This window comes from Lepisosteus platostomus, chromosome 19 (assembly GCF_059453375.1).
Source record: "Lepisosteus platostomus isolate fLepPlt1 chromosome 19, fLepPlt1.hap1, whole genome shotgun sequence".
Classification (NCBI taxonomy): domain Eukaryota; kingdom Metazoa; phylum Chordata; class Actinopteri; order Semionotiformes; family Lepisosteidae; genus Lepisosteus; species Lepisosteus platostomus.
The window spans coordinates 17,665,061-17,680,717 of NC_142629.1; the positions used below are offsets into that span (position 1 = coordinate 17,665,061).

The 15,657-nt window shown below is 38.9% G+C and overlaps 1 protein-coding gene across 1 annotated transcript in view; it reads right to left on the reverse strand.

The window, feature by feature from the left end:
- dnaaf5 (dynein axonemal assembly factor 5) overlaps nucleotides 1–15,657 on the reverse strand; it is a 42,222-nt gene that overhangs the window by 9,286 nt on the left and 17,279 nt on the right. Inside the window, exon 9 of the mRNA XM_088612902.1 lies at nucleotides 5,244–5,391. Within this exon, the coding sequence (XP_088469028.1) occupies nucleotides 5,244–5,391 (148 nt within the window). The remainder of the gene's footprint in view (nucleotides 1–5,243; nucleotides 5,392–15,657) is intronic.

The window sequence follows — 15,657 nt, forward strand, 5'->3', positions numbered from 1 at the left end:
AGGAACAGCTCCAAACAGCAGTTACCATGGTAAACTATGAAAAGGGGAGACCTGCTGATTCAACTGGCCCGATGCCCTCCTGCTGAAGAAGGCTTTATTCAGGCTCTCTAGTGCCTGACTGGACTCAGCCTCACTGCTGGGTTCAGGGAATGTTTCACTCCCCTTTCCTATCAGGACAGCACATCCGGAACCTTAATCACCAGAAGCAGCCACTGCCAGGCTGAAGCAAGCCCGAGCTTCACAACCCCCACCATTGAGACATGGCCACAAACAAACACATGCCCACTCCCATGTGATTAATGGGCTGGAAAAAAGGCCCATGATTGTAAAAAGAGTGTAGAAATGTACTTTTACCATAGTTTGATTTAGATTTCAAGTTTCATTTCCTCATTGCTATGTCTTTATTTTGACTTTGATGTACTTTAAGCAATAGATATACAAAGACTGCGACACTATAAACAGCAATTGTTAAATTATCCGAAATATAATAGGCTTAACTAGTTCACATACCTAATCTGCAGCTTGGTGGAACTGTAATGATAATGACCTGAAGCAACTAGGGCATCATATATCTCACAGTGTAACTGCCGTTGTTGAGCCATAAGGGATAAAGCATTCCAATAAATATATTAGACAAACACGTCTTTTCAGCTCATGAACGCAGATACTTGAGCCTTTTTAACCAGACTTTAAGGTCCTAATTACTAATCTTACCAAAACGTATGCCATCATGAAGTTTAGCCTTTTCTTCCCTTCTGTACTTCAATGTAGTGTTAGGTAGACATTGAAAGAGAATGAAGCTAAAATAAGACTTTTATATTTCCATGCTCCATACTTCCCCGTTGATATTATTAGGCAGACTTTCTTTGGAGCTTGTCACCAAGTTTTGACAGATCCATTCATTTTCTTTCCTTCTGTCATCACTGTGCCTCAGTGTAAAGTAGATCCATTCCAAAACCAAACCCCTTGAGTCACTGGTTGCAGTTTCATAGTAAATGAACATGCTATTTCTGAACAAGGGAACTGGTTCAAACTTTACCACCAGTGTAGGTGAGCAGTTTTTTGTCTGAGGTCTCAGTTTTCAGTCAGTGTGCAAAAATAGACAATGTAAAAAATAGACAATCTCCTTTATCCTCACAAAGAACGCTGTAGGATAGAAGCTTTCCTTTTTATAATTAAAATGCTCTTCAGGGTCTCTCTATGCAAATCTCACAGATGACAAACTCCCTTGCAAAAGACAAACATAACATACAGCAATTCACATGACTTCAACTGACTATTCCTACCTCAGTCCTAAAGGATGGGTTTATTAAATTAAAATCATACAGAATGGCAGCCAATTTTATTGAAATGAATTGAATGGTAAGCAGAATTCAAGCAGCCAAAGACACTAAAATTGGATCCAGACTCTGACAATTTGAGCAACTGAATGAATTGTAATTATGGAGTAAGGATGTTTATTATAGCTAGACTATTTCTTTGTTACTGAAAAGATTCCAGGATTTTCCCAGGGCTTTCTGAGTACATCTGAGGACACTCAAAGTCACTGTTTGAAGAAAAACTGCTAGGACATAGAGTAGAAGATCCTGCATTACTCTAGCCAGTGGGCTGCTTGACAATCCTGCATTCACTGTCTCAGAGTGTGCTTCCACTGTAAAGCCACTGCAAAAATGAATTCAATGCTGTTTTCCACACTATGCCTCTGCATGCTCTAAAAAGACTTTAGACTAATCTCAGAGAAGACAAATCCATTAGAATGCTCTCCGGTTACCATAACGTATGATAATTTAGAAGATCATTTCCTTCTTCATGTGTTACAAAAGGTCCAAACACAGAATTTTAACCCTTGAAGCCATTATACAACTGAAAAGCATATGGGAATAACAGAACCAATCTGCAAACCACAAAATGTTAAGAATGTTAATAAAAAGTTAACATATGTAAACAACAAAACACAAGAATTATTTAAACTGTAATTTTCTATTAATTTAAACGAATCCTACTGCACCTATTACTTTACCTCTAATTGCAGTCATTTTATATTCCAGATTTATCTGCAAACTGTTATCAGCAGCGCTACAAATTTTAACATCACTCACTGCCAAAAACCTGCCCACAAGTACAGTTTGTTGAACTCTTTGTTCTAATACAGGTTTACAGTTAAAGTGAATCGCAATCCTGCACTTTTCACATTAGGTTTAGGTGCTCCCGTCTACTCTTGTTAAAGCCTTCTGTTTCACATTGTGCTACACACTTTCTCACAGAAACCTCTGGGTTTTACGATTCATTACATACATATGTATATTGATAATATGATTAACTTAATGATTAATGTATTATTCAACTGTATTAAAATTAATGTATTATTAATCACTGTAATGTATTAATTAATGTAATATAATTAACTGAAAGTCACCTTTCAGATTTTGTGAAAGTAAGTAGTAACGTCAATACCCTTGACATGAATGTATTCAAGGGGATCTGGAATTACAGTACCAACAGCTGGTCAAGCCCCGCCGGCCTTTGGACTCTCAGATGAATTTAGGACAGTGTAGACCTAAGCATCCTCAACCCTGGTCGGGCCAGGTCGCTTTTGTTTATATTGCGATTGTGAAATGGACACAATGGATTCTTTAGTGTGGCCTGGAGGGCAGAGTCAGTTGGGACATGACCACTGTGTCCCCATTTCAGGTGCTGAAAGACCCTGCAGCCAGGTCCAGGACCTGCAGCACTTCCTTCCATCACAGGGGACTTCTTGCCACCCTCAATCAAAGGCACAGCCTGGAACTGGATCAAGCAGTAGGACTCATCCTGCGGGGTGGGTGGTGCTTTCTGACAGAAAGGAATGCACGGCATCGGTGCTTTCTAAATCTTTTCACAGCGCTACACGTCGAAGCAAAAACGAAGTGTCTCGATGAGATTTAAGTAACGATTACAAACAGAATAAAAAAATGAGGAGGCTCCACCAGATGTCACTGGATGCATTTGGCATGGTTTCAATAATTGCATATTATAATGTAAACTTTTGTAAAGGGGGAAGAAATCCCATATTTAAAGCTAAATTCCTAGTACTTCACCTTAACTGGGGTTGGTGGATGGTTACTCTGATTTCCAATCTGGTTTCAAGGTCAGGGGTTCAGTAACACAGAGGTGAAGGTAAGAACCTCTAGCAGAAGCACAGAGGTCTTTTACGTGAACAAAACAGCATTTGTATCTCTTTAAAAAACATGAAGAAAGACATTCACAATTACATCAACCTCACTTTTCTCTACAATCTAGAGGTCACAATTTTCTAAAAGGACAAAAAAACAGGATGAGATTATTTCAGGTGGGGTGTGAAATGTATGTACAGTGTACTCAGGTGCTTTGGAAGATAAGACGTGTAATGTTAAGGTGACGCACTACATTAATTCAAATTATATCAACTAATATGCAGTTCTTTGTTTCTGAACTTCCTAACCTTTAAATAGTAAATAGTATTTATATTGATAAAATTACTTTATATTTGTACATGTAAATCATTAAACACAAGCTCAACTTACTTTTTTGGACTTCAATTTACCACCTAAACTGCTAATTTTACAATTCAGACTTCTTACTTCACCATTTTTTTTTTGTTGCTCTGGCCACCTCTTATTTTATTTGCAGAAAAGAGCAAATATTTAACAAGTGAGCAAATGCAAGTAAGCATCAGGAATATATAGGAAGAAATTAAATAACTGGAAAAAGATCAGATAAATATTTCCTTGGAGCAACAGCGAAACGCATTATCATCTGCCAGCTAAGCAAACCTGTTAATAGTCCCAAACTGATTCAGAAATCACTGCAGAGACCACAAGAACCGCACTGAATGATACATTCACGTTAAACACATTCCACAAAAATTAAACAACAAAGATCTGAAGCCTGTTCATAGAGAGACCAAGCCAAAATACACAACCTAAAAGAAACAATGCAGCCCAAGGATTTTGCCCCCTGTGGCTTACACAAAATAACTTTTGATTTAGTCTTTGCAGTGGTGATTGTCATTCTATCTGTTTTTATGTGCAAGTGTGAGGGTACTGAGAACACACAGCTCATGTCTGTTAAGGCATTCTCCACTGGCCATGTAATTCCTGGAGAATAACATAATGGAAACAGGACACCTCTTTTGTATTGAGGAGCTATCATGCAAAGCAAGCAACAAAGGTGGTAAAACAAACAAAAATGGGCAAATGGACCACACAGAAATAACCATGCCTGGATGTTAGGATAATGGGTTACAAAGAATTCAATAATCAAGAACCTGCACAGAGTATTGGTATTCTTTTTATACACCTAATTTTGATGGATAATTTTGAGGATGAAGAGATACAGTAACACACTGGACTGGATGCAAAAAACTAGAGCTTTTGCAAAGTTTGCTTCAGTAAGGCAAAATGCTGCTGAGTTTTACAGTGTTGAAAAGGTTCACGAATGTGTATTAAAGCTTCTTTATAATGTCTACAAGCTTCTCTATAATGTATGAGAAAATTATGGACTACTTTTGCCTGCTGTTTCTTCCTAATTAGCAACAATTTTCATTCGGTTTCAGATATTATACTGGATAATAAAGATGAAGAAGAAAACGAAGACGAGTGTTATTTTATATTGCTGCTTTCAAGGAACCTGTGCATCAAGGTATTTTGCAATAAAAAACAAAAAATAAAGAGAAACATGCCGATGTACAAAATCAAATACAATTAAACAAAAAAGCTAATGCTTACGAGCGTGTTTTAGGACAGGATTTGAAAGTGCTAACTTGGACTAGAACACAATTCTACACAGCCTTGGAACAACAGAACCGAATGCACTACACTACACCCATACTAGACTCTGACGACTAACCAAGACCTGTGATGGGCATTTAAGATCTGCAGCATTTCCTAAATGGTATGTTATTGGAAAGAGTTAAACTTTTCACCTTTGTCTCATTCTGGCAGTCCCCCACAAGACACTCAATAACCAGAAGGCTGTTCACCGCGCATTTTTTCCCAGAGATATTTTAAGAGTGTGACATTACTCCCTCTGTTCGATTGTTACATTTTAAATGAGCGCAGCAGGGATGGAGCATTTGTGCAAAAGACAGCTAGCGGGAGTATTGACTCATTCCCTGGATTCCATTCTCAGCCCTTACTGCTCCTGCAGGGGGCTGCAATAATTACACTGACCTTGATCTCCCTATTGTTGCACACAGGGGCGGTGCGCTTCGATGTGCTACCTACCCCCGCGAGTCCACCGTCTCGCTGGCGTTCAGCAGGAGCCTGGACAGCATTGTGAAGAGCTTTAGCCTCATCTCTGGGTCCCGGCTGGGCTGCAGGCATGTCTTCAGGACCGGGATTATCACGGGAAGGGCCTCTCCCGTCACAGGTCCTGAAAGACAATCCCAGAAAAACATTAAAAAAAAAAAAAAGTACTTTTGAAGTGCAAATCTCTTCATCCCAAGGACAGCTCCCTTTTTTAAAACTATATTAATGTTTCTGAATAGGAGCTGCTCTTATTCAGCACTAAATCGGGGATAAATCGGAAGAATACTCCGAGGGCAATCCATTCTGATTCCGTCACGTCATCTGTCAGAGCTGGCAGTGGAAACATTATGGCTGGGAGAGTATGTGATCAGTGGGGCTTGACAAAGTCTTCAGTGTGAGGGTCAAAGGAAGGGGGAAAGATTGTGATGCCAAGTGAAGTAAAAGCCTATTCAAACATAAGTGTTATTCAAAGCCAGAACTATGACCAAAACGGACAAAGGGATGGAACAGAGTTGGGAACAGCACCACCATGCATCTTCTGGGAACCTCAGCATTAATTCCTCAATGTCTAAAGTTTAAATCTCCTTCCCATTCTCATTTACCCTTAACATAAGAAGAAGTTGTAAGCTTAGTCACATCCTGCTTCTCCCTCGGGACTTTTTCAACACAATAAATTGCTGTAATGAAAGGATTCCCGGATGAAAATATTGAATTGTGTAGGAGGAAGAGGAAGACTTTCTTTGTGACCTTCCAGTTTATGGACCCAGAATCCATTTTGTTGATTATCACAGAGAGGGAAGGGAGTAAGTCGTTTTAATTCAATAGGTTTTGGAGGAAAAAAATCACATAAAATATGATCACTTATATTTTAGACCACCCAAACATACAGTACAGTCTTCATCTATGTTTTTTTTCTTTACGAATAGCTTCAAGTTACTTGAGAAAATGTGATACCAATCGCCTACAATGTGAGAGAAATGCATAGCTTGGCTTGAAAAACATAGCAATAAACGTCTTTTTAACAGAGTTTGTGGTCTGCACATGTCAACAATTGTACTCACTTTCTCAACTGTATTTTGTGTGCTTTGCTAGGTGTGGAAAGCCACAAGTCTTCATCAGTCACTCTAGCAGAGGACAGACAATATTCTTCACTCACTTCCTCCTCTCTCACACTTTTTTTGAGTAACTCCATCCCCAGGGAAGACAAGTCCCTGTTATGTACCAGTTAGGACAAAGGAGAGGCTGTAGAAAGATGAGCACTTTCACAGCAATGTTAAGGACAAAGTCTCGTGTTCACTGAAAATGCAGGATTTGTGTGACACCATTTAAGCCACTTGCTTAGCGTCTAACATCTTTTTTTAGATCGACAGCAAGACCTTTTATCCTGTACATACTCATTCTGTTCGAACATGTTTCTTGAATAGACAAAAAATTTAACACTGTGGTGGATAAGTATGATAGTCAATGGAATGCTCTACTGATGTCTTGGCTTTTCTTCTGTAACAGACACAAATTAAGCTTGTTTTTGTAAAGGAAGTAAGTGGCAGACTGCTTTTTTGTCTAAAGGAAAAGAGGATTTTGGAAGACGAACTGTGAAGACATGTTTATTTTCATTTGTTCAGAACGTTAAACCACTTACTGATGAAGTTGAATATAATGCTAAACTGTGTTAAAGGGAAATTAAAACCGAGCTAGCTGAAGAGACGAAAAGGCAAACATACAAAGCCCATTATTTATACGCACAGATATTCAGTATTCCTGGTCAGTAAATTACCAGCGAGACCAGTCAGTGGTACAAATTGTTCAGTCACTGTGTCAAGTCATCCTTTCAGTTAAAGGGCTTCTACTTTCATGTCCACCAAGTCCTCAACTTTGAATTAAAGAGACTACCCCCTGCTATTTGTTCTTCCCTGAAGAAAACACCCCGCCATTCCAACATCACCTGAAGAAATCATTCTTCATCATTTTCTTTATGCATACTGCAGCTATGCACACATACTAGATTTAAAAGTTTTCAAAGAATAAAAAATAAAATACTCTGTGTTCTATTTGTGGAGACCTTGGGGTATTAAGAGAAAAGCCAACTTGAAAACAAGCTGCAACATTTCCTCAGGATGTTGCAAGACTGTTGTAATCCTGACCAGTCCTGAATCCTCAAACAGCAGAGGGCTCCCTAATCCCACCAAATCCACACAGACGCTACCGAACCATTAAAAACCAAAATGCACACTTACTGTACTATTAAAGATAGCAATTTCAACAAAACATGAGGGCTACCAGTCTGCTAGAAAGTGATTAATTTGTTTGAATACATGTATTCAACATAAATACAACCAAAACTCTTCAAACAAATTACCCATAACCATCCATCATCACAGAGCTGCTCATTCATAGTAAGGTTGGCAGCACCTTGGAGCCTATCCCAGAAGCACCGAGGGCAAGGTTAGGCAGCACTCGGGATGTGTTTCCAGCCCACTGCAGGGTACATACTCGGACAAACAAAAATACAGAATCATATCTTTGGGAAGAGGGAGGAAACCAGCCCTTCCAGATAAAACCCACACGGCTATTGTGATACAGGCAAACTCCACACTCCTTTGTCCTGTATGTTAGTAAACAGGGCTTTAAAAGGTGAACAGCTTTGAGCTGGGAATGTAAAAGGAAACTGTCTGCAACTCCTCACTTTCCCCTGTGTGCAACTGTAGGGTTAATTATCAGTGACTGCATAGTGAGGGGTTTTATGATAAAAAATATTTGAAAAGTAAAAAAAACAACAACCCAAAAATGCCTGTAAATGAGAGAAGGGCATCTGACCTATTTAGCACAGTTTGGGGTTTATCAGTGAGCTGAATTCAAAATTGAGTCCAGTCACTTACTGAAGGAGCCTGGAGCTCAGTACTCAACTCCCTGGCTGGGAAGAGACCCACAACTCTTTGAGTCAAGAAGCATTTCTCATTCTTCATTTCTTCCCAACACTGACCTTGTGTACTCGTTTCACAATTTGGGTCCTAGGTGAAACAAGTGCACAAGGTTAGTGAGTTGACGTACAGTAGGTGAGTTGGTAACTGACATTTGGCGATGATTGTGGAATTCTGGTGACCAGTGACCATTATATTTATAAAGTCTCTATTTTTCTCCACTTTTTAATAGTATGCATAATCGATTCTTTTAAACTTCATTGGCAAGCAATCCATGCAGCAGTATTGCCATTTAAACTTTCTTGATTTCTCTTTCATGGACACTCTTTTTGGTACAACATCACACAAGCTTTCTTCTGTATTATTTTGGTCAGGAATATATGTGCATGGTGATACAAACACTAAAGATGATGAAACATTGCTATCAAGCAGCAAACACCAAATCCACAGCTGCTCTGCTGCATATCGTGTGAACCTGGAACAGAGCACTGGGTGAACTGAAATACTGGTTACATACTGTATAAGCATAACTTTAACCCACGTAACTTGGTTGATTAGTGTATCAAATGTCCTCTCAATCTTGTTCTAGATTCTAAAGATTTAGCTTCTCTACATGTCTGTATAAACCTATGAATATAGAAGTTCTTTTGGCTACATTCTTTATGCTATATACTGTACCTAAGCATTGTTTGCCTTTTTATAGCTGCCCCAAATAATTCTTACAATCTTCACGGTGGCATTAAGGTGCTTATCGAGCCTCATTACTACTTTGTTACCACCTAGCTGTTACATGTCACATTATGTACAGTTAATGTAAGTCTTATGTATTGTAGTTGATACATAGCAGTTCCTAGGCAATATATGCAGATACATTGAAATCTCTTAAATGGTCAATAAGCATACAGTACTTACAGAGATGGGAGAGCACAAGACATCATTAGCAGGTTTGGCTGCTGAAACTCAGTGACTTGGATAGTAGAACAATATTCATTTCCAGTTCACTGATGGACGATTACAGTCAATGAAACAGCAAAGGCAAAATCAACTAATTCTGAAACAGAAAGCTGTAGTTTTAACTTGGGGGGCACTAGGCAACAAGACTAGAAATATTAGTGCAGATGATATTTCTGAGTAATGTTATGCAGCATCACTGCATGAGGGGGTATCAATCATGCTCGTGGGCCAGTTATCAACCAATAAATTATTGATAATGATTGCATCCCATACTGTGATGCCTGTGATGAGGATTTCAAATTGAGTACTGAGCAGGCTTTTTAAAATACATTTCAACTGCTATAATTGCTAGCTTGCTGATAATAGTACTCTAGTGGCAATATGAGACTCCGAGATCTGATCCAGCTTTAAATTCCTGACTGGGCCTGTCCTGTCAAACACGCCTCCAAGTCAAATTAAAAAATGTATGGACGACTTTACATAAAAAAACCTTAGTTGCTCAGTTGTCTAAGCTTTTAGATGGTGTTGAAATTGTCACAGAGGACCAAGCTGACAGCTGCCACCTTCCTCTAGGACTCCTCTACAACTAATTCACTATCCTGAGCCTATTGAACTAGAAGTACCTGAGCGCTGCTTTTTCCAGTAAAGAAATAGCTCTGAACACTTTTAATCTCAGAGAAAAGGTCTTTCTTATTTGTTTTTTTCCCCCCATCAAAATAAGCTCCATACGCTCAATAAAATACAAAAGTAACAGACATGTTCATAAGCATTATGGCCAAGAAATTTTGCCTGTAAATGTCAGTCTATCAACACTACAGACGTCTATATTTTCACCCGGCAGATTTCAGATTAACTCATTTTAATACTGACGTGAGGATATTATCCTTTCCAACTTGCTATCCCAATGGATCTGCGTGTCTGAATAGGCTCCAGGACTGATGAACAGAATGCGGTATCTGTATAATAGTTAACAAATTGCAAATCTGTAATAAAGTTATTTTTTTTGTTTGAACACCGAAAACATTAAAGGGGAAAAGGCACATATTTAAGAGTTTGCCCGAGGACCTAAACTGCTTAGTTACCGCTTCGTGCTCAGCAACAACAATCAACTTTAGTTCCAGAGCACGTTTACTTTTTAAACTTAATTTGACTCAAGGATGTTCACAGTGGTAAACAATCAAAAGATATTTTCCATTATCACCACTGTAATGACCCTGAAATCAATATGTAGAACTTTATTATGTTTTGTTATGAATACAAATTGTGCCGCCAGCAATTCTTTTTTATATTTTTGTACTGTTTAGAGGATTAACCCATCCCACCTGTCAGCATTTTTACTCCTTAGATTTAGATTCTCCTTTGATCAGATAATAATGGAAATTCAGAACATTATGTCAAGAAGCACTTTTTTCAGACATTCTTCATTTTTCTGAAAAGCTCAAGATGAGTTTTGTGATGAACTTAATATTAAGAACTGTGAAAAGGCGAAGTGTCAGGCGACTTGTCCTTTTCAAGATACAAACACGTCCAGCCACCATCATGCGATTGATGGGATAGCTCACAGATTGGGGGTACATCAGAAACAAATCCAGTATGGCGGATTTGATCTTTTCATAAAAAGAGGAACATAGTACAGTAAAAGTTAATTTTTCTATACAGATCCAGAAAAAAAACTCACAAGTATTAATAAACAATGGTTCCTTTGTTCACAATAATGGAAAGCATGTGTTATCTTCTGAGAAATAGACATGCAAAACATTCCCAGCTCTAAAATTGATTTTTGACGCTTTTATTGCTATTAAGAGAAGAAGACAGAGGAAATCCTGTGTTGGTTTCCACAGTGGAAGCAACTATTCAAACCTGAGAAGGGAAGGGGGGAGGCAGTGGGATATTTGTGAAAGGGATGAATCACACAGGGAATAAAGCTGGACTGCAATATCATGTCTCAAGGATTTTCACACCCCGACCATGAAAAACAAAATGCACAAACCCATGGATGAAGGGAATCTGCTTTGTCTTGGTGCCTAAGGCTGTCGCGAAAGGAAGGAGCGTGTTATTTTGCAAGGACAGGACACGAGAGGCAAGAGTGAAAACACAGACAGCTGGGCACAGTGTACTGGGGGCAAGAGCCAAGTATTTGCTCAGACATTCCAAAGGGCTGTAGAAAAGATAAGACAGAAGGACTGGAGGAACAGAAGAGCACAGCCACCTCTCAGGCAACAGGAAGTATGTCATTTCCCCAAAACGGGATTTCAAACAATTTGTTGAGGTAATGAAAACCGTTCAGATGAAGAATTCCTTTGAAATGCCCATTTTTGTAAACTAAACCTTCCAGCTGTCAGTAACTTCAGAATGGCATGGCATGTCTCGTGCTTGCTTTAATAAGAGTGCTTTCCAAAGCACGAAATTCCTACCTACCTTAATGCTACAAAGATAATGCAAAACAGCTGTAAATCAACCCTAGTGATACAATCAGAGCAACACAACAAAATATTCTGAAGTCTTCCTCGTTGCAAACTTGACAACTGGCGGATAACTTTTTAGCGTCTACAAACCAATTCTTTTGTTCCAGATCTATCAGGATTTTGTGGTACTGTAGTTGTTCGCACCGAACCAGCTGGATTGCTACATTCAATAAATGCCTGCTTGAAAGAGGTGGAGGTGTTGCTTGGGCTCAAGTCTTTTGTGTTCACTTTGACATTATAGTGTTTATAAAGCGATAAAATGTGACAAAGTCAAAGTGAAGTGCATGCTCTTGATAGTCACTGTATCTGGAACACATGCTTTGCACCAGGTTGCAGATTCTGTCTGGTTGGATCCTGTCACATTACTCTCCTACAGCCTGTACAAGCACATACCTATTCACTGGTCTCTGTGTCGTATTTGTCACATGTCACGTGTGGAGGAGGCTCAAGTCTGATGAGCAGGGCATACGCAGCTCATTACACATTCTCATCTCCTAAGAAAAACCCTTGTTATCACCCGATGAGCCTGCGGAAGGGGCAGCGAATGAGGTCCTAGGGATTGATCGTTGTAGTGCAGTCAAGGGAAGATGTTGACCACACACTGCAACCCAGATCTTCACACTTGTACCTCCACATCAATTGGTCTGGTCAATACATAACAATCGGCGATTGCCCAACGAGTCTGCACCTCACTCGCTGACACGCATATGGGTGGTCTACATGAAACCTTAATTCACTGCTAAAGAGGGCTTGGTTCTTGTGCCGGCATGGGCACCTGAGGTGACTTAGCCCAGTCACCAACATACCAATGGTACAAACACATTATTTCCTTAATTAATGGGGCATATTGGTTCCTTTCTGCATTTTTTCTTTCTTGATTTACACCAGGCTTGGCATTCAGAAGGTCTGATCATCTCATTGCCTGCGCCCAGTCAAGGATTTCGCGAGTATACCTTATTTTTCTAAAAAACATGCATAAGTAGAGTCATATCTGATGCATTTCTTTTGATGCGCAGAATATAAAACATGGAGTGGCTGTGTTGCATCAATGGTAATGGTTATGCTTTCACAAGCACAATTGCAAGTACAGTGTTTCAAAGAAAATTTCCAGTTTTAAATAATTTAGGTTCGGTTAGTTATGGTGCTTTGCTTCATTTTGTTCTTTGTGTTGTATTTTGTTCTATATCTTGCATTCCATTTTATGGTACTGCACATTTGTAAAAAACTTTATATAGCATAGATCTTCTTATGGCTTGCCAGCATAGGCTCCCCCAGTCACCCTGAATGGGGTGAAGCGTTTAGAATATGGAAGGATGGATGTATCTTCTTCTGTGATTTATGTGGACAACAAAAATAGCTCTGGTCATTCCCTGATGACAGCTGTTAATTCATCGCTGTAGAGCTTTGCCTGTTGGCAGGAGCTCAGTTCAGTATGACCCCCACCAAAGCCGAGGAATTCTCTGCTCCATGTGTGGTTGACTCATGCTTAGAACAAGTAAATGTATCAATGTCAAGTATTGTTAGCCTGACAGTTATGTGGTTACCTTCCCAATAAAACAGTCACATTATTAAAGTTAGCTGGGAACCTACTGCAAGTGGTTTCTACTTTATCTAGCAAACGTAAAATATTCATCTGTTGAATGGCTGCGATGTATGCTTTAATCCAACAACGTCATGCAATAATTTTAATTTTCATGTTAGGTCCTGTCATCTAGGTCATCAAGTGAATGTTGCAAGTAATACATCCAAATATTGTGTTAGAATGACCCACCCCCCCAAAAAAACAGAAGAATTATTTAGATGCAGCTAAAATAATAGAGAGAAGTATGAGGAAAAATAGCTTATCATCAATACCGTGGCTGCTGAGCCTTCTTCAGGTGGTGAAAGAGGCTCAACAGCCACAAGACTGTGTTTCTTCTTTCCAGCATGGAATTAACCTGTTGCTGACCCAGTTGCTCACTGAAAAATCTAAAATGATCGTCTTCACCTACTGGTCAGTGGACATTCTAATGCTTTTATACTTAACATGGCTGCGATTCAGACTAAAGCGCTCAGTTCAGCTGGAGAAAAGGGCTCGCACTCCAGACCTCGGTTCCTGCTCTGCAGCCCAGGGCTCTCTAGCTGACCAAGTGACCCACATGAGGATGTAGCCACACAGCCTCTTCCTGCTGCATTGTAAATCAGTAACTAAGAAACCTGGGGGGTTACTGACTACAGAAAACATTCATCCAGTTCAAGGGTCCAGATCCGACAGTGTCAGTGGCATTTCTAACCAACCCGATTAAGTTGAGTTTTCCGAATTTGTTGGGCTAGACTTGCTTTTTTTCCCCCACTTTGTATTTACTTGTATGCTTCCTTGAAGCTATTACTACATGGCCAGTAATAAGCCCTTACCATTTGGCTATAATGGCCAGTAGACAAAACTACTTTGCAAAAGAGGCCACTTGTCCGTAGTGTAAATATGGTAACCAGACTTTAGCAATCAAGAGAAGGCCAAATATGTGAACCTGAAAAATCTTGAATTCCTATTAAACTGTCAACAATAATGTTCTGCCAGCAATAACCTGGCAGATACAGATTGTGAAACAAATACTCATTTCTGTTAATTAAACAGTAATCATTTGTTTTCATATAAATATGTACATTTTCTCATTTTACATTTAGGATAAATAATTACCCAAATACATTCCAGCGCAATCAATATTGATATACGGTTTCAGGAAACAAAAACATTTTAGAAAAGGGTAAAACTGGCGTACACGTAGATACAGATTTAAATATATATGTATAAATCAGTCATCACATTTTTTGCCATTCTTTAAACCTTGTAAATTAAATAAACAATAAAATGGGTATAAAACAGGTCAAAGAAAAAGGTTCATGATAGCAAATCTATTAATTTTTAAGGACTAGGAGGGAAGACAGTGCTTAATGAGAGAATCTTACTTTAAACTTCAAAAGTTCTTGAGCGACAGTCAAAGTCAACTCAAATCCTTTTTACAACTGACCTTTATAACACTATTGGAGCACAAGAATGGTAAATTACAGGATTATACCTAATTCAGGTTATTGTGTTCCCAGTTCAGTTACAGATTAATTCAGTAGAATAAATTCAGCTTTTCAGTCGTAGAAATGCAAGAGTGGTCAATTTCACAGTCTGCTGAAAACAATTCAGTGCTCAGTCTGTCCTGTTCCGTCTTTCCTATACAGGTGAAAGTGATTTTTTCCAGGAGTGAGAATATGAAAAAGTTTAGGTTGATGCAACAGGCTGCCATAAACAGTTTTAAAAACACATTCATTCTTAAAGATTGTGGAGCAAGTCCTGACTTTAATTTTTAATTGAAAAGTAAGTCTTTTTGAATGGCTAGCCTCCCTGTCCATAAAAACATGAGCTGTGCACACAAGAATTCAATGTAATTTTTGAGGACAAAAATAAACATACTGCTGTACCAGAAATTTCTAAATCCTATCTTAGAAGACTGCATAGCTTCTGCAAATTAATACTTTCTCCTCTTAGGCTTTTACATCCTTTTTGGTATGTGGAGGCCAACAGTGCATACAGTATTACAGTTGAGGTCTAACAAGCGCACAGTTTCAACACAGACCTGCTGCTCTTGTTCTTTTGAATTCATCCAGGTCTTTTTTGTTGTTTCTGTGCATCATTACCTAACTGTTATCAGTGGTGAATCTCATACATGAGATTTTAAAACTAACTGCATCCCAGCTGTAGTATATTACCTCATGCCTTTTATCTGCATGGAGAAGTTTACGTTATTCAAATATGACTTGCCATCAGATCATTATGTATTGTCTTAACGGTGTTGTTGCTGTATATTCCTCCCATCTCTGTATAATCACCAAATGTAACTTATTTGCTTTTGGTACCTAATCAACCTAGAACCTCAAGGGAGGTTACTTACTACATAAACTAACAACGATTATTGACCTTTCATTACTGCTCTCTGTATCCTGTGCTGACACCAGTGATGTATTTTCACACAGCACTATTTTCGTCTCACCTAAAAAGTATACTGTAATCTGAATAATGTGAAG